The 17,733-nt window shown below is 42.1% G+C and overlaps 2 protein-coding genes across 6 annotated transcripts in view; one reads left to right on the top strand and one right to left on the bottom strand.

The window, feature by feature from the left end:
* The window catches only part of ANKRD29 (ankyrin repeat domain 29), a 62,753-nt gene extending 56,087 nt beyond the window's left edge, over positions 1-6,666 (bottom strand). The window contains exon 1 of the mRNA XM_007197618.2: positions 6,610-6,666. The gene's annotated coding sequence lies outside the window, so the exon portion shown is untranslated. The remainder of the gene's footprint in view (positions 1-6,609) is intronic.
* Positions 6,667-10,244: 3,578 nt separating this feature from the next.
* LAMA3 (laminin subunit alpha 3) overlaps positions 10,245-17,733 on the top strand; it is a 241,800-nt gene continuing 234,311 nt past the window's right edge. For 2 of the 5 annotated variants that reach the window (XM_057527325.1, XM_057527324.1), the window contains exon 1: positions 10,270-10,832. In XM_057527325.1, coding sequence (XP_057383308.1) covers positions 10,542-10,832 — 291 coding nt within the window. In that variant the 5' untranslated portion in view covers positions 10,270-10,541. Of the gene's footprint in view, positions 10,833-17,733 lie in introns of all 5 variants that reach the window. The other 3 variants (XM_057527329.1, XM_057527328.1, XM_057527326.1) reach the window with 3 other exon arrangements.

Below are 17,733 nucleotides of genomic sequence, written 5' to 3'. Positions count from 1 at the left end.
ACACTTTGATCAACAATGATTTAAACAAGGCATGACCATTCTGAAACCATCCAACAACTGAAAAACGAGCTTTTGCTTTTTCTTCCAGTTTTAGAATTCTTTTTGCTTATCATGTTAGTGGACTTTCCAATGCTTGATGAACTTGTTAAAGAAACTATTATTCAAGGTAAACCACACTTTTACCAACTGAGAGATAAGGGAGAAACAGTTCCTTTGGAGCCCAACCTATGAAAGGTACATAAAGAATGAAAGAAGGAAATATAAAATATAAACCCAAGCTAAGGGGAAACAGGGAGGCCGAGGTCTCACAAATGGTAAAAAGCCTGCTTTCACAGAAAAACTATGACTCACAAGATAGTTGCTAAAGGAGTATCTGACTGCGTGGAATTCACATAGATACAGAATGAAGAAATCTATTTTTATAGAATTGTCCTTTCTGGCACAATTTTGATGCCGTGGCAGAAATCATATTCACAAGAACTTTTTTTTTTTTTTTTACTTGGAATGAAGTTAACGGAGCATTTTGGCAAGAGCAAAAAACAGGGCATAAAATTCATGAGATCAAATTTTTCTTTTCCCTAGATACTTACCCAGGGGCAAAAGCCAGGGAAAGAAAATAAGAAGAGATAAACTTAAACTTAATTTGTCTTAAAGACATCAACTACATAGAAAAAAATTCTAAATGCAAAAGTCAAATTCTAAAATCTCAGTTTCCCAGAAGTGTCTAGAAATAAAAACTTTCTCACTCTAATTGGAAAGAGTATTCATATTTCACTTCTAATGCTAACTCAAGGCACTTAAGAATAGAACCTGCAAGTAGTAGGTGATACTGATCAGCTCATATTGATGAATAAGAAGAGACAAATTTCTGACTATTGTGGTTGTCTACTGTTGTGTAAGAGACCATAAGCCAGTGGCTTAAAACAACAACTCTTCATTTGTTCATGATTCAGCAACCTGGTCTGGAATCAGCTAGACAGTTCTGCTGGTCTCACCTAGGATCTCTCATGCAGGTGGCTTGATCTGATGGCTTGAAAAGGTCTTTTAAGACCAAGCTGGCTTTGCTTACATGCTTTGCATGGTCTCACATATTCCAGAATCTCTCTCTACATACCTTCTTTCTCCAGCAGTATGGTTGGACTTCCTTACAGCATGCAGTCTATGTTCCAAGAGGGAGAATTCTAAGATGACAAGCACTTGTCAAATCTCTGCTTGCATCAAACTTGCTAATACCTCATTTGCTAAAGCAAGTCACTGGACCAAACTCAGACTCAATGTGGGAAGGAACAACACAAGGGCAGGAGTTCTGAGAGGCGTGGTTCACTGGGGGCCACTGATGTAACAGTTAATTATAAAACAAAAAATGTTTAACTAAATTATGTTTAAAAGTTATATAAATACAAATTCTGTTTTTCTGAATAAGGCAGAATTACGTTACTTGGAAAATCCAGCTGATGTTCTAGAGATTGTAAAATGGCATCAGTATTTGGGAACACTCTTAATGGCATGAAGGACTATAAAAACTCACCAGAGGGCTTCCCTGGTGGCGCAGTGGTTGAGAATCTGCCTGCTAATGCAGGGGACACGGGTTCGAGCCCTGGTCTGGGAAGATCCCACATGCCAAGGAGCAACTGGGCCCGTGAGCCACAACTACTGAGCCTGCGCATCTGGAGCTTGTGCTCCGCAACAAGAGAGGCCGCGATAGTGAGAGGCCTGCGCACCGCGATGAAGAGTGGCCCCCGCTTGCCGCAACTAGAGAAAGCCCTTGCACAGAAACGAAGACCCAACACAGCCAAAAATAAATAAATAAATAAATAAATAATAAAAATAAAGGAATTCCTTTAAAAAAAAAAAAAAAACTCACCAGATTACACCAACCAAGCCAACCGATCAATCGTAAATATTTACTGAGCACCTATTAAGTTATTATCACTATGCAAGGTGGTATGGAAGACACATTTTTCTTGCATTCAGGGTACCTACGATGGAGTTGAATACAAATAATATTTAATGTTGGAAACAGTGTAAGACAACATAACCATGTGCTAAATGGTGCAATATAGACTACAAAGCAGTAAAGAATTTCAGACTTTTAGTCATCTCCTTTCAACATAGGAGATATGGTCTCAGAATTGGAACAATCCGTTACTAATCCAAGTCTGTGCATGTAGACTTGACTACAACAACTGTTTGGCTCTACTAGTACTCCTCTCTGGGGTGGAGGACCCTGGTTTTATGAATGCAGAGAACAAGGGCACTCAGACACTTAAAGAAAGGTGGTTATACACTCAAGGCTGAGTCCTTGTCCTTTCAGAAGGCAGGTGCCTTGCAAGTCAATTTGTCAGCATCTTCCTGGTTCTCCTTTTTGTTAGTAACCTACAGTCTGGCCACAGGGCTACGTTCAAGTGCACTGGGAGGGGATAACAGCTGGATAGTTATGCCGAATGGTGGAGAATGTGACGGCATTTGGAGCAGCTGAAGGGCAGGGAAGAAAGAACACTGATTCTCCTCTAGGCACCTACTTCTGTTCCAGACACTCTGCTAGACCCTGGGGATACAAAGTGAATTAAACCTGGTGCCTGTCCCCAAAGAGCTCCCTGTCTCATAAGTAGGCAGATCTAAATGATCCATAGAGGTGTGGATAGTACGCTGTGTGGGCACAGTGACAGGAGCGGCCAACTCTGAGAGTAAAGGGAGAGTCCTGGGTAAGGCTATGGAAAGTCTGCTAAGTAAGGTGATGCTTGAGGTGAAGTTTCAAGAGCAAATTGGAGTATACTTGTCACCTAGGTGGAGAAGGACATTCCTGACAGAAGATATAGCCATGTGCAGAGTCATGGAGACTCACTGAGGAACAGGAAATTGTTCAATAAGGCTGAAGACTATGGTCCAATGCAGGCAAGTAATAAGGAGATAGGGCAGAATGGAAGCCTAGGACCAGCTTATGGACCAAATTACAAACCAACCTACTAAGGAGTTTAGACTTTATCCTAAGCAATGAGAAACATTAAACGTGTTAAGCAGGGTAGAGACATGATCAAATTTACAATGTAGTAACAGCACTGCCCAAAGGAAATTTCTGCAGTGATGAAAATGTTCTGTAATCTTCTCTGTTTAATATGGTAACCACTAACCACATGCAGTTATTGAGCACTTGAAATGCAGCCAGTGTACTGAGGAACTAAAGTTTTAATTTTTAAACTTAAATTTAGATAGCCACATGGAGCCCTTGGCTACCATATTGGACATGTCAGCTTCAGAAAAATCCCTCTGGCAGCAGGGTGGAGGATGGATTCGATGTGGACAAGACTGGACGGAGCTGGAAGACTGTAACAACTCAGGTGGGAAAAATGTGGTCTTGAATTAAGGCTGGGGCCATGGAAGTGCAGTTGAGGCAACCAAATTGAGAACTATTTAGGAAATGAAATGGACAGAATTTGGTATCTTATTTGACAGGAGGGAGCAGCCCTGATCATGAGAAGAAGATGGGTACTCAAGAGTAGGGACAAATAAGTACACTTAGGGGGATGAAGCCAAATCCAGAGTATGTGAAGCAGTAGGAAGTTGGGCAACACCTTGATCTGGCACATAATGCTGGTCTTCCACTGTTATGCAAAATAGACTGTAAGAGAGAGAGACTGGAGGCAGCGAGAGCAGCAGGGTAGCTGCTCTTGGCGTGGTTGAGGGTGGTCTGGATGAAGGTAGAGATAGCAGGAAGGGAGATAAATAAGTGAATTCAGGTGAATGGTAACCAATGTCATGTAAACATAAGGGATCATGGGAAAAGAATAATCAATGAGAAAGCCATGTTTTCCAGTCGGATAGAGGAAAGAAAAGGGAAAAGTGAATTAATGATTGTTAAGCATCTATTAATTAGCGCTATGGTATATACGTTCACAAAAATTTTTCTCTGGGATACTAGCCAAATTGGTGCTATCACTGATGGAAATGGATCGGCCAAGAAGGGGGCATGTTGGTAGGTCCCGCTGCATATATTTTGAAAATGAGGTATATCCTAAGTGGAAGATCTTTTTCTGCGTATGTTTGTTGAGGAGGTGAGAAAAGACAATTAAGGATGTCTAAACAGTAGGATTAAAAAAATTATGAAAAGTCTTAAGAGATTTCTTTGATAGTGGGTAGTTTCAAGGTAATAGATCCGATACTATTTTATTTGCTGGCCCACATAAATGGAAATAGCTAAAAGGACTTTGGCCTTCAGAGTTAATAGGAAAATACTTTAAAGAATGCTAAGCATAATAGAGTGCAAGCAACAGGCAACAACTAAACCAAACAGGTGTTTAATGTTATTGGTCCAGCTAAACCCAAGTGAACCCAGTTCAATATTCCAACATAATTTTAAAATAAAACAATAAGCCTACTTAGTTTGTGAGATGAGAAAAATGGAGTCATGACCCATGGGATAACTTAGTTGTAAGGGCTTAGTTAGCTTCTTATTTACCATTGAACATTTCATTAGGAGGGTCTTCTTTCTGCTCCCGTATATGTAAAAATATTACAACAATAATAATTCAGATGTATTAGTTAAGGTAACACTACTTTAACTTCAGAAAAACCCCCAAATCTTGGTGACTTAATTTAATGAAAGTCTGTTTCTCATTTATAAGAGTGCAGTGCGGGTGTGTAGGAGGCAGACTCCCACATGGGACCCAGGCTCCTTCCATCCTGTGGTCCTCCACCTCCAAGGGCTTTGGAGCCCTGGGCTTCCAGGCAGGAAAAGAGGTAAAGCATGAAGGATCATGCAAGAGGTTTTTATGGACCACTTCTCACTTTTTCATTGGTTCAGAATCAGTCAAGGACCACACCTAGATGCAAGTCGGGTGGGAAATGTATCCCTGAGGCCACCAGCCACTTCTCAGAACAACTCTACCCTATGGAAGGGGAGAACCGATCCTTGGTGGGCAGCTAGTCATTTTACCCCCCCCCCCCCAGACTAGATTATGTTGAGAGTCCCCATGACTCTTTGGTATTTCTTTTCCTCACCTCTTAGTATTGTTTACATACCATTGACTCTGTCCCTCTCTCATCTCCTCCCACCTCCTCAGAGCCACGCATGAAGTTCACTCATATTTTCCAGTTGATTTATAGGCCTGGCTGTCTAACCAGCTACTCTCAGAATCATCCATGAAGAACGCAGTGTCTGAGATAAGGAAATAGCTTGTGAGTCCCATAAACATCATTCAGTACTCTACTATAAATCTAGAGTAAAAAAGTAGAGAAATGAGCAAGTTGAATCTACATGGACTTCTTAACAAGTAAGTATTGTATCATATGATATCACCTATATGTGGAATCTAAAAAAATGATACAAATGAACTTATAAAACAAATAGACTCACAGACATAGAAAACAAACTTATGATTACCAAAGGGGATAGCGGGTAGTGGGGGAGAGATAAATTAGGAGTTTGGGAATAACATATATACACTATTATATATAAAATAGGTTAACAACAAGGACGTACTGTATAACACAGGGAATTATACTCAATGTCTTGTAATAACTTATAATGGAAAAGAATCTGTAAAAGAATATATATGTATAACTGAATCACACTGCTGTATACTTGAAACTAACAAAACATTGTAAATTAACTATACTTCAATTAAAAAAAAGTATTGAAGTTAGCACCCCAATTTGTTCTGTGAACTGCTCAGCATTAAGAGGGTTATTAAAGAGATGAGAGATTTCAGTGATTATATGGTTACAAAATTACCTATTAACCCTGGGTTCTAGGGCTCAAGTGAAATTAATTGGATCTTGGTAAATTTTGACAGGTATTTACCAACCTGCTGCTCTGTATAAGGTACTCCTATAGAGATCTCAAAGGATACCAAGAAAAAAATCTTTGGGCCAGCCTCTGACCACAAGAGTTTTCATCTTTTATTGTGAAATAACCTTCTATTGGATGTTTTGGGCAAATTCTTACCAAAATACATGTCTCTGAAGTTAGGTGGTTTTTTTCTTCTTAATTTAATTTTTATTTTATGTTGGAGTATAGTTGATTTACAATGTTGTGTTAGTTTCAAGTGTACAGCAAAGTGATTCAGTTATACATATATCCATTCTTTTTCAGATTCTTTTCCCATTTAGGTTATAATCAACAAGGACCTACTGTATAACACAGGGAACTCTACTCGATATTCTGAGATTCTATCTACATGGCAAAAACTCTTGCTGGTCTTCTCTGGGTACCATCATTGGGCTGAGATAGCTCCAATCATTTTTTTGTTTAATCCTTGTTGAAGTGTGGTATTTTGGACATGGAAACAAAGGGCAGTATGGCTGAACATTGCCAGTAGCGTTGCCTCCTGTGGTCACAGAGATCATTCAACTGGGTTCAAATCCTTACACTTAGGGTGGCCCAAAAGGAGAAAATGTGAAAATGACTCAAGAGGATAATTTAGAGGCTGCTTTCTAATTTTCACTCAAAATCTCTGCCAGATAAGTTACTTAACCTTCATGTCAAGAGAATGAAGGCTCCATTTCTTAAATCTCCACTTAGCCTGAGCCAGATGATTTAATTGCTCACTACCTTATATTCACTCATCCACAGAATGAGAATAATAATAATGAGAATAATGGCCCACTTACCTTTCAGGGTTAGCTCTGGGCTGATAGGAAAAAGCTTCATTGTAAAGAAAAGGTACTGTTACCTAGGTTTAGCCTTTCTTTTATCCTAGCACTACTGCTTGTAGTAACACACACTTGGGGTGGAAAAAGGAATCCTCCTTAATAACAAATGTATAAAATTACCTGCTCTGCCCAACTGCATATTTCACATAAAGGCCAAACTGGAGTGTGTGTAGCAAGAGCTGGAGAGGAAATTCATGTAATTGGAATGTGAATGCTTCATAGGGCCTTTGGTGGAGCTAACTACCAGGGAGTGCCCTAATGCAGCGTACCAGTGTCAAGGTCCCAACCGAAGCTGGAATCTGCCTGCAGTGAGCGGAGACATTGGATACTGGGACTTCAGCTCCACTTTGGTTAACACTGGGGTTTCTGAGCTGAGACGATGAACCAGACACAGGCCATGTGCCAAGGGAGCGTCACTACTTTACAAGGAGCCATTAGATTAGGGGCCTGGAGCAGGGGCCCCACTACAAAAGGCAGTGGGGGTAAGGTGTACTGTAATCCCAGGCAGGCACAGGCTGGGCTCTGGACACCATTTTGTGGTAATGAGGACTTGGTCAAGTCCCTTAACCTTGACTTCTGATCTATAAATAAAAGTGGGTGGTGTTAGATTCGTGTTTTCCAAAGCCCAGGGGTCTAGGGGCAATTCTCAGTTTTCAAAATGACCAGTAGAAACCCTGCCTTTATTTAGCAACATAGGCGGATGGAAGCTCACTTTCTCCACTTTGAGCCGGAATGATTAAAGCTCAGCGTGGTCACGCTAATTACTTCATGATAAGCCAAAGCCTATATTGACAGTTATATAGATCTTTGATAACATGGAAAATATTTAAGAAATACAGTTCGTGAAATTCTTTCCAAGCAGGAGGTCATGGGAGAAGAGTAATAAAAGGATATTAATATATATCCTTATATTCCTATATTTTATGATAGAATGGTTGGGTTCCAAAAGATGCTCTTGATCTTTGGGTTTGCAGTGAAGCTGGCCAGTTGGACAGCAGAACTTCCCTCATCGTTTAGTTACCCCTGGTTTTCAGGGGGAGCTCTCGCCAGGCTCTTGTGTGGTATTACAAGAAGCAGTAACACCTTCTGTTTTTCTGTTTTGTTTGTATTCTTTTCACTGCTGTTGGTGACCCACCTACTGCTGTTGGTTTAGAACGATGTCATTGTTTTCTCTATGAAGTGATGATACAAGAGGAAAAGTGCAACTTGTTTTTAAAGTGAGACCAAGCCAATGGTAAGGTGTTGTTTAACAATACAATTTTAAGAAGAACAGTAATAATAAGCAGGACCCAGGATTTATATAATCCCAGTTCGTATTCCTAGGATGACTTGGGAGGGCAGAAGGAAAAGCTGCCATATTGGGGAGGGGGTAGAAAAGAAGGAGAAGGAGAAAATCTATGCTTTCACCTAAAGAAGCATCAGTCATGAGGATAATGTTAGGCCCATCACTGTATTAATGGGACATGATCGAGTCTGACTATGCCATTGCAAGACAGTGAGTTTACCACCCTTGCGTGTCTACATTCTTGATTCTAGGGAAATTCTTTGCGACAATGGTATGGCAAGTTGCATTTCTATCTTAAGATCTGAAGGACACAGCTATGCATGAATCACTACTGAAGTATTGAGAGGTCAGCCAAACCCCAAATTCACTGTGTTAGTTTGGGTTTGTTTACACCCAACTATGCATGTCTGTCGCACCTACCCCTCTAGAGCTAAGTAAACCAACAGCTCCTCTTGTGCTTGGGACACTTCTGCAGCCTTCACACCTCACATGGGCCTCATCCAGGTGGCTTTTTTCCCCCTGAGTCCTCCTAATAGCATGAACTGAGAATCAGAAGCTATGGGTCCTGCTTATTATTCCTATTTTTCTTAAAACATGGGCAAGTCATTTAATTTCTTCAAGCATCATCTTTCCCCATGAAAACATAAGAGCCCCATTTTGCCTTAAAAACACAAGTGTGCCTTCTGTTTGCTGCCTTAGTGTTTAAAAGCACTTGCTCATACATTTCTTCATTTAAACTTCAGAGCAGCCTTTCTCCCCTCCCCCAACCAAAGTGTCATTATTCCCATCATATTTCCCGTATCTAGAACCACGGAGGGTCAGTGCTCCCGGGATGTTTGTTTTGGATACATAGCCTTTACAGAGAGAACTTTACTAACAAATATGAACTTTAGATATGTACCTTTTATTTGTTCATCTTTAAAGCTATTCTCAGTGGGCAAACACACCTGTTGTGCCCTGACTTCACAAAGTTATTTTTCCATTGCAATGACGACGTGAAGGCAATGATATTACATACCTTCTGACTAGGGAGTGTAATAAAACATACCAAAGAGAAATGTTGTCATGTACAATACAGCAATTTGTATCTCATGCTCGTAATTTTTGCCTTTTGGAGCAAAATGCGAAGTTCTATGAGGAAGAAGCGTTGTTGTGAATCCACAGATGGTCAGTTCTGCTGCTGAGGATTCTGACATCAGAACCTCTCAGTGAACAGGCCTGGCAGCGTGGGGAGTCACTGGCTGGGTAGAGAACAGTTACTTCAATGCAGACTTTGCCTTCTTATTTGCCTGTTGATAAAATAATTTTGGAATCTTAGCTGTTTGTTGAACGTTTTCCTGCAAATGATCTTGTCCGGAAGGACTTTATAAAAAGAATGTAAAATCTTTCTCACTTTTCTGCAATCTTCTTTCATCAGTTTAGACAGGACCATACCACCTCGGCAGGACTATTCCAGGTAGTGCTGGGCACTCGTTCAGTTGCTTTATTAAAATATGAATGTTCTTATTAGGGCAAAGCAGTGTAGGTTCACGACTGGTTAGTTCTCTCTTCTTTCAACTGTTCCCTTCAATCCCCATCTCAATCTTTGTTCGAGCAGTGCTCTCACACACTCCCTCGTTCTTCCTTCTCCATCTTTCGAAGCTCTAAGTCCTTCTTCCTCTGGGGCACTTGTGTCCGTCCTGGCCTGCAGCAATGACACCCCCCTCTAATTGTTAGAGGCCTCTGCGGGCTCCGTTTTGGTGAGGTGTCCTGCGTGCAAGACCAAGCCTCAGCCCTGGGAGGTGGGGGGTTCGCATCCTTTTCCCCAGAGGCCAACGTGACAGCTCGAGTAATACACTCGACGTCTCTGTTCGCCTGTGAAATATAGCAGATGGGGCATCTGAAGAATTTCCTCCGAAGTACCTTTACCTCTGGGCACACTACAACTTGCACTAGTGGCTGTCTTTAAATTGTGTACGTTCTGCCACTCCCTGTTCGCCAGAGCCCCTTTGATCCCACACTCAGTACGCGTGTGCAGTGCCATAGGTATCGTTGGCGCCCAGGGTCTGAGAACTGACGGGACTTGTCCTTTGACAACTGAAACTCATCTGGGAAACCACAGTGTCTTTGGTGTAGGTTCTGCAGGCAGTGGCAGTTGCCTCTGCTGTCCACCCCATTCGCCGCGAGCCTCCTTCCCGCTAGTCCGAGATCCGCCGTGAGGCTCTGGAGAAGAGGGCTCTTGGATCTCTGCCCCGGCCGTGGGAAGGTGGGGCGGTCCAGGCCCCCGCTTCAGCCGCAGGGGTGGGAGCCGGGGACACGCCTTCCGCCCTCCCAGCAGGGGAAGCCGGCTGCGCGCAGCGCGCTGGCGGAGACAACGTCCGCGGGCCGAGGCCGGGCGCTGTCAGTTCCACATCCGGCGGGTGCCCGCTGCGGCCGCAGCACGTTCCAAACCCGAGGAGCCGCCCCCTCGCCGCGGGCTCCCGGCACGTGGGGCGCGGGCGCGCCTCCGCCGCCGCCGCCCACACTCGGGCCGCGCTCGCTGGTCGCCGGAGGATTGTCCGCCGGGAACGCGGTGTCCCCGAGCCCCTTCGCCGGCCGCCGAGGCAGGAGGACCGCGCGCGGCGAGATGGCGGCAGCCGGGCGGGCTCGGGGCTGGGCACCGCGGTCAGTACTGCCACTGCTGCGGCTGCTGCTGCTGCTGCCGCCGCCGCCCGCCGGGTGCGCCACCGCTCGGGACCCCGCGGTCCCGGCGCGGCTCAGCCTGCACCCGCCCTACTTCAACCTGGCCGAGGCGGCGAGGATTTGGGCCACCGCCACCTGCGGGGAGCGGGAGCCCGGCGGTGCGCGGCCCCGGCCCGAGCTCTACTGCAAGTTGGTGGGGGGGCCCACCGTCTCGAGCAGCGGCCATACCATCCAGGTAAGGTCCCAGGTCCCTCCCGGGCGGGCTCCCTCCCCGCGCGGGCCAGCCCCCTGGGCGAAGGGGTCGGGCCCTTTCCCCGCACTCTCGGGACCCGAGGCGGCCGGGAAGGGCTCCCCCAACCCCTGCGCGACCCCGCAGGGTCGGCGACCCCGGGAGGTGGGCGCGGTGCCCCCCGGGAGTGGTACTGGGGAGCGCCGCCTCCGCCGATGCGCCGCTCGGGGCCGGGATGGGTATGCTTTGCCCATCCCGAGGTGAATGTAGGCTGAGGTTAAGTTTGGGCTTGCCCAGGAGAAAGTCCGAAGCTGCGCTCTCGGGATGTATTGAACTGTGGTCCTGTCCTGCCTCCGTCACCCAGATAGCGCCTGGCCAGGGCTTGAGCCCCCCTGGGCTTCACCGGCGCCCCTCCTTCGAGGCCCTTCATCTCCCCGACCTTACGCAGAGAAGCTGGTAGCAGTTAGATTCCGTGGTGTATTTAAAGAGAGAACTTTTAGATTGTATCAGTAGTACCACTCCCACCTCACCAGAAAAACGCACCTCACCCCACAGCCTGAAGTGCCACCATCCAGAGCCATTAGGCGCGAGTGGACAGACAGGGTGCTGAGTCCATCGGACTCCTACTGCGAACACCTGTGTAAATGCTAGTGTCGCTGGTGCTTCATCAGCATCTGGGAGTGTGCCAGGTCCTTACACACGAGCCTGGATCAGGTGACCAGGTTAAGAAATGTGCCTACGTCATCATGGAGGACATCTGGACTTGAACCCAGTCCTGACTCCAAATCCTCTTTACACTAAGCAGTCGTTGCCTCCCTCCCTCTCCCGGGAAGTATTGCTGAGGAAATTGTTGCCAGAAGAGGGAGTAATTTTGGAGTTTGGGCTCCAAAAGCGAAAGATTATCATTCCGAGTCTAGGTCAGTCTTTTAGAAGGTCTTCTGACTAAGCACTCCCATAAATGACAAGTTGTTGAACATGCAGTATATTCTTATGCAATAGATGCTAATTTATTTATAAATTACATGCATGTATGACTTTATTAATTTGTGGGTACTATAAAATATACAAAAATAGAAATAAAAACAATAATGATGAAAATGCTTTTTTCTTTATTAAGAGCCCCAAATAATTTTGCTTTCTCTAAATGTTTTGTGACTGTGTATAATTAGTTATAAACAAATATATAAATGTTAATCATATATATAATTATTTTTGACAAGTGTAGTTTAGCACGTATGATATAGCCATTCAAAGTTGGTTTTACATTAATACTGGAATTTAGTAGTTGTCATCACTGAAAAAATACCTCAAAAATACGTAAATTCAAATGAAAGAACTGCATTGACTCCTGAGTTCCAGAACCAGCTGCATAATTCACAGAGTCTATTGCAAAATGAAATGGAGCTGCTTGTTCAAAAATTATGAATTTCAAGATGTGGGGATAGCAGAGCATTAAACTAAGTGAGGGGTCTTTCTAAGAGTGGGACCCTGTGAGAGTTTCCTAAATTGTGGTACTCATACTTCTGCTCCATCCTCCAATTATTCTAAAAGTTTTTTTAAAGTAGAAACTTGGCCAGTATATGTTCATTTTTCAAGTGGAATTCAGTACTTCCTGATAGGAAAGTGTTGTGTTTTAATGCTATAAACAATAGATTCAAAGTTCACTCTTCATTTGGAAAGATGTTACAAAATTCTGTTTCCGTGTTTTTAAAATGTGCAAATATAAGAACTTTTAGAGTAACACAGTTCCATCTTTTCAGCAACAAAAGATGATACATTTCCAAACATCTGTTTTACGAAATGCTCTTTCCAAAGTATGCATTTCTTTAGAACAGTATTTACTTTTTCACACATTTTTAAAACAACACCTTTTCTTTGATGGAACAAAGTACTTCTATTGTTTTGTAAATATCTATCAGGTAGTCTATTACTGGCAGTCACTTGTCATCCCAGCAAAAGTCAGCCAATTTGGAATTTTTGTGAAAAAAAAATGTATAACTCATCTTTAAATTTAAGAGTTCTTTTAAGTACTTTTCCATGAGAAAACCAGTGAACCTGTGTAGTCAAAAGTATTTCATGATCACTCTCCATTTCAGTACAAGGTTTTAACTGTTCTGCTACTTAGGAGAATAGAATCCACATGTCCACTTTGCCAGGTGCACGTACGCTTCGTGTGTCCTGATCAGATGATAGCCTGGTGAAACCTCTCCTCTTCCCTTGAACAGACACTCAGGACTCTTGTGACCTGCTGACTTGTGGACTGGATGAAGGCCTTTAGGCAATCTGTATATTAAATATTAGAAAAATTGAATTTCTTCATTTTAAGTAAAATAAACAGTTTTAATATTCCCTTCCTGCACCCCACTAGATTGCCTGGCACACCCAAATTTGGAGAGAATTGTTCTAATTGTGGGGAGAGTAAAGGTAAGGAGAAGGAAGTTATCGAGGAAATTTTCAGCCGTCTCTTCTCCCCAGATTTGCCTAGAAATGGGCCAACTCTCATTCTCCTCAGCTGGAATTTTTATTAAGTGTCATAAGTTGGCACTACTCTTTTGGGAAGTCCACAAAAGTCACGTTTCTTGTTCCGATTGAGTTTCCAGAATAGGTGCTTAAACCTGGGTCCACAGGCCTAGATAGAGTAGGAAATGCCTTTCTGAGCTCACTCAACAGACTGCATTTCTAGGCCAAGGTGTAGCCTGCAGGAAGAGGATGCTAGCTGGTGTCTTGCCTTATTCTTTCTCTAAAAAAAGGGGGTGAACAAAAGTGCTTTCTGCTTTCACAGTTGAGGGCCTGAGCAGGTGCACTGATGGCTGATGTGAGAGGTTCTCATGTAATGAGGAGAGAAGCATGTTGGAGACAAGAAGGAGAAGGCAAATTCCAGAAGCTGGGCTGTTAGACACTTGTTCTAGCCCAGTGTTGGCAGCAGCTGGTGCAGACCTGCCTTTCAGAAAAGTGGGTTTGGTGGGAGACGGGTGGAGGAAAGGAAGAGAGATTATGATTAATCATGTGGCTGTACCTGAGTGATAATCATTTTGAATCTGCTCATGTACAGCTCAAGATGGGGAATGGAGAAGAGTTAACAAAAAAAGCTCTACTTCTTTGAACTTTCTAAAAATAAATCTTTGGGAGCCAGCCAGAGTTTAGAATTTCAGGCCAAAAGGATGCAAAAAATGTAAAAAAATGGATAAAAGTCACATCTTAGAAAAAAAAACCAGGGTTTATGGTCCTGATTCTATAATAATAATGCTGATACTTGAACGGTAGCGTGTGTCAACAGGCAGAACATTTAAAAAGTCTGCATTTTGTTTGTTGGGTGAAAAATGTTTGCTGTGGTTTCTCTGGATTTAAGATTCATTAAATAAGATTTTATATACTTGCTACTGCTCAGACACTAAGTTTTTGGTGTTTGAGAGCTCTGTGATTCAGGGATCCTATCTGTCTGGTTCACGGCTATCTCTCCAGTGCTGAACACAAAAGCCTGGTACAGAATAGGTACTTGGAAAATATTGAATGAAAGGATGGTGGAGTGAAGATACAGTTGAAGTTAATATAAAGAGTAGACAAGAAAAATATACAAATTAGTTCTATTCCGATGAAAAGTAATTATAACCGAAATATGTCACATTTTGCCCTTTAACTTTAAACGTTTACTTACCTATGTGGAGTGTAAAGACATTATTACAGTCGGCCCTCAGTATCCTTGGGTTTCGCATCCACAGATTTAACCAACTGTGGGTCAAAAATACTCGGGAGAAAAAAAATCCAGAAAGTTCCCCAAAGCAAAACTTAAATTTGCCCTATGCTGGCAACTATTTACATAGCATTTACATTGTATTAGGTATTATAAGTAATCTGGAGATGATTTAAAGTACGTGGGAGAATGTACGTACGTTATATGCAAATACTATGATGCCATTTTATATAAGGGACTCAAGCATCTGCAGATTTTGGTATCTGTAGGGTTCCTGGAACCAGTCCTTCACAAATACCAAGGGAGGACTGAATTTACTGACATCTGATAGAGGTGATGATAAAATGGAAGTGGAAGGCTGTGTTGAAAATATAACCTTGGGTTTGGCTTAGCTTGACATAAACACTATGCTCACAAGAAATGACATGCATGTATTTACCAAACATATGATCTTTGTTTTTCTTTTTTCTGGCCACGCTGTGCCACTTGTGGGATCTTAGTTCCCCGACCAGGGATCAAACCCGTGCCCCCTGCAGTGGAAGTGCAGAGTTACCACTGGACCGCCAGGGAAGTCCCAGCAAACATATCTTGATTTTGTACATCAACAGTTCAACATATTTTTATATGTTCTTTCAGTGCACTTTGATTTATGCATAAGAATTTGTATTTAACCTAAATGATATTGATAGAGAAGTACACTCACCTGAGTTATGGCTAAGAGCGAGCATGCTTGCCACAAAGCAGTCCCAGTTGTGTGTTTGTGTAACTTGCACTAATAGCCATAAAGGAAACTCAGCTTCACTACGGCTCTGTTTATAGAACTACTGTGAAAGAGAGCCATTTGTTAACTTCAACAAGGGTCTTTTCCTTTGTGATATAGATATGAAAATTTTGGGGAAATCTAAAACATTTACGGTGTCCGTTGGTATATTTGTAACAATTATTAATAGAGTTATTTCAAAACTTCAAATGATTACAGTCAGCAATTGAAGGACAAATGATTCTTTTTTTTAAACAAGTTTATTTATTTATTTTTGGCTGCGTTGGGTCTTCGTTGCTGCGCACGGGCTTCCTCCAGTTGTAGCAAGTGGGGGCTACTCTACTCTTGGTTGTGGTGCACGGGCTTCTCATTGCGGTGGCTTCTCTTGTTGCAGAGCACGGGCTCTAGGCATGTGGGCTTCAGTAGTTTTGGCACGTGGGCTCAGTAGTTGTGGCTCGGGGGCTCTAGAGCGCAGGCTCAGTAGTTGTGATGCACAGGCTTAGTTGCTCCACGGCATGTGGGATCTTCCCGGACCAGAGCTTGAGTGCATGTCCCCTGCATTGGCAGGCAGATTCTTAACCACTGCGCCACCAGGGAAGCCCCGAGGCATCATTTAAATACCATAACATGCATCCATTTTAAGTGTGAATTCAATAATTTTTAGAAAGTTTATAGAGTTGTGCAACTATTACTAGAGTCTAGTTTTAGAACATATATATATATATATAAATCCATTCTGCCAGTCTCTGCTTTTAACTAAGTCTAATCCGTTTACATTTAAAGTGATTACTGATAATGAAGGACTTATTTCTGCCATTTGGCTATTTGTCTTATATATAAGACAAATGTCTCATATATGTCATATATATATGCATTATGTATTTTTTGGTTCCTCAGTTCCTCTATTACTGTTTTCTTCTGTGTTTAATTAATTTTTCTATTGTGTTATTTTGATTTCCTCCTCATTTCCTGTTCTGTTAATTTTTTTTTTTTGGCTGTGCCATGTGGCATGCGGGATCTTAGTTCCCTGACCAGGGATTGAACCTGTGCCCCCTGCAGTGGAAGCTGGAGTCTTAACCACTGGACTGCCAGGGAAGTCCCCCTGTAAATTTTTAAAAGTAATTTTCTTAGTGCTTACTCTGAGGATTACAATTAACATCCTAAATTTATAACAATCCAGTTAGAGTTGATATCAACTTAATTTCAATAGCATCTAAAACTCTGCTCCTATATAGGTCTGTCCCCCCTTTTATGATGTTATTGTCACAAATTACATCTTTACACATTGTTGCCCCTTAAGATAAAAACATAATTATTGTTCTATGCATTTGTGTTTTAAATCATATAGGAAAAAAAGAGTTACAAACCAAAAATACAATAATGCTGGCTTTTTATTTACCTGTGTAGTTACTTGTACTGGTGTTCTGTATTTCTTTGTATGGCTTTGAGTTACTGTCTAATGTCCTTTATTTTCAGTTTGAAGAACTCCCCTTAACATTTCTTGTAGGGCAGGTCTACTAGCAACAAACTCCTTCAGCTTTTCTTTGGGAATGTCTTAATTTCTCCTTCATTTTTGAAGAATAATTTTACCAGGTATAGAATTCTTGACTGACAGTTTTTTTCTTTCAGCACTTTATCATCTCACTGCCATCTGGCTTCCATGGTTTCCAGTGAAAAATAGGTTGTTAATCTCATTGAGGATCCCTTATATGTGATAAATTGCTTCTCTCATGTTGCTTTCAAGATTTTCTCTTTGTCTTTTGACAGTTTGTTTATAACGTGTCTCAGTGTGGATCTTTCTGTAGATGACTAGCCTTTTTATGGCCCAATTTTCTTAAAAGACCAGGGAAACTCCTGGGAGGGAAAATAGAACATCACCTCACTGTAGATATTATCAAACTACTCTCACTTAGAGATGAAGAACTCTGGCTCTACAATCATGTAGACCTGAGTTTGAATTCGAACTCTACCAGCTCTCTGACCTTGGAAAATTGCAAAATCTCAGTTTTCTTATATATAAAACAGGATTAATAAACCTGTGTATCTCACAGGTTTATTTGGAGGATAAAAGCACTTAGTATTTTTCTTGGCACATAGTTAGTGCTCAATAAATGTGTTTTTTCATGAGAGAAAAAATTCTTTTTAAGACTTCTAAAGTGGTAAGCTACAAAAATGATTTATCACAATAGTCATTTAAAATTTTTGAGTAAAAAGTTCTTTTAATGATGAAGTGTACAGTGCATTATACACTGAACACATTTGGCATGCTGAATAATCCACAGGCATAAAGACATTTATAGCCTTCTATAGAATAGCAATGTTGAATTGTTTTGGTAATGTGTTAATAACTAGTTCAGATATTATTTATGTAGGGACTTCATTTATTTATGTACTTTCTGGTACCACAAGATGTTCCAGGGTCACTTTTTATTTTCTTTGCTCCAGCGTTGGAACTA

This window comes from Balaenoptera acutorostrata, chromosome 13, assembly GCF_949987535.1.
Source record: "Balaenoptera acutorostrata chromosome 13, mBalAcu1.1, whole genome shotgun sequence".
NCBI lineage: Eukaryota > Metazoa > Chordata > Mammalia > Artiodactyla > Balaenopteridae > Balaenoptera > Balaenoptera acutorostrata.
Note: the sequence above shows the minus strand (reverse complement) of the source record. Positions and strands in the feature narration are given on the sequence as shown.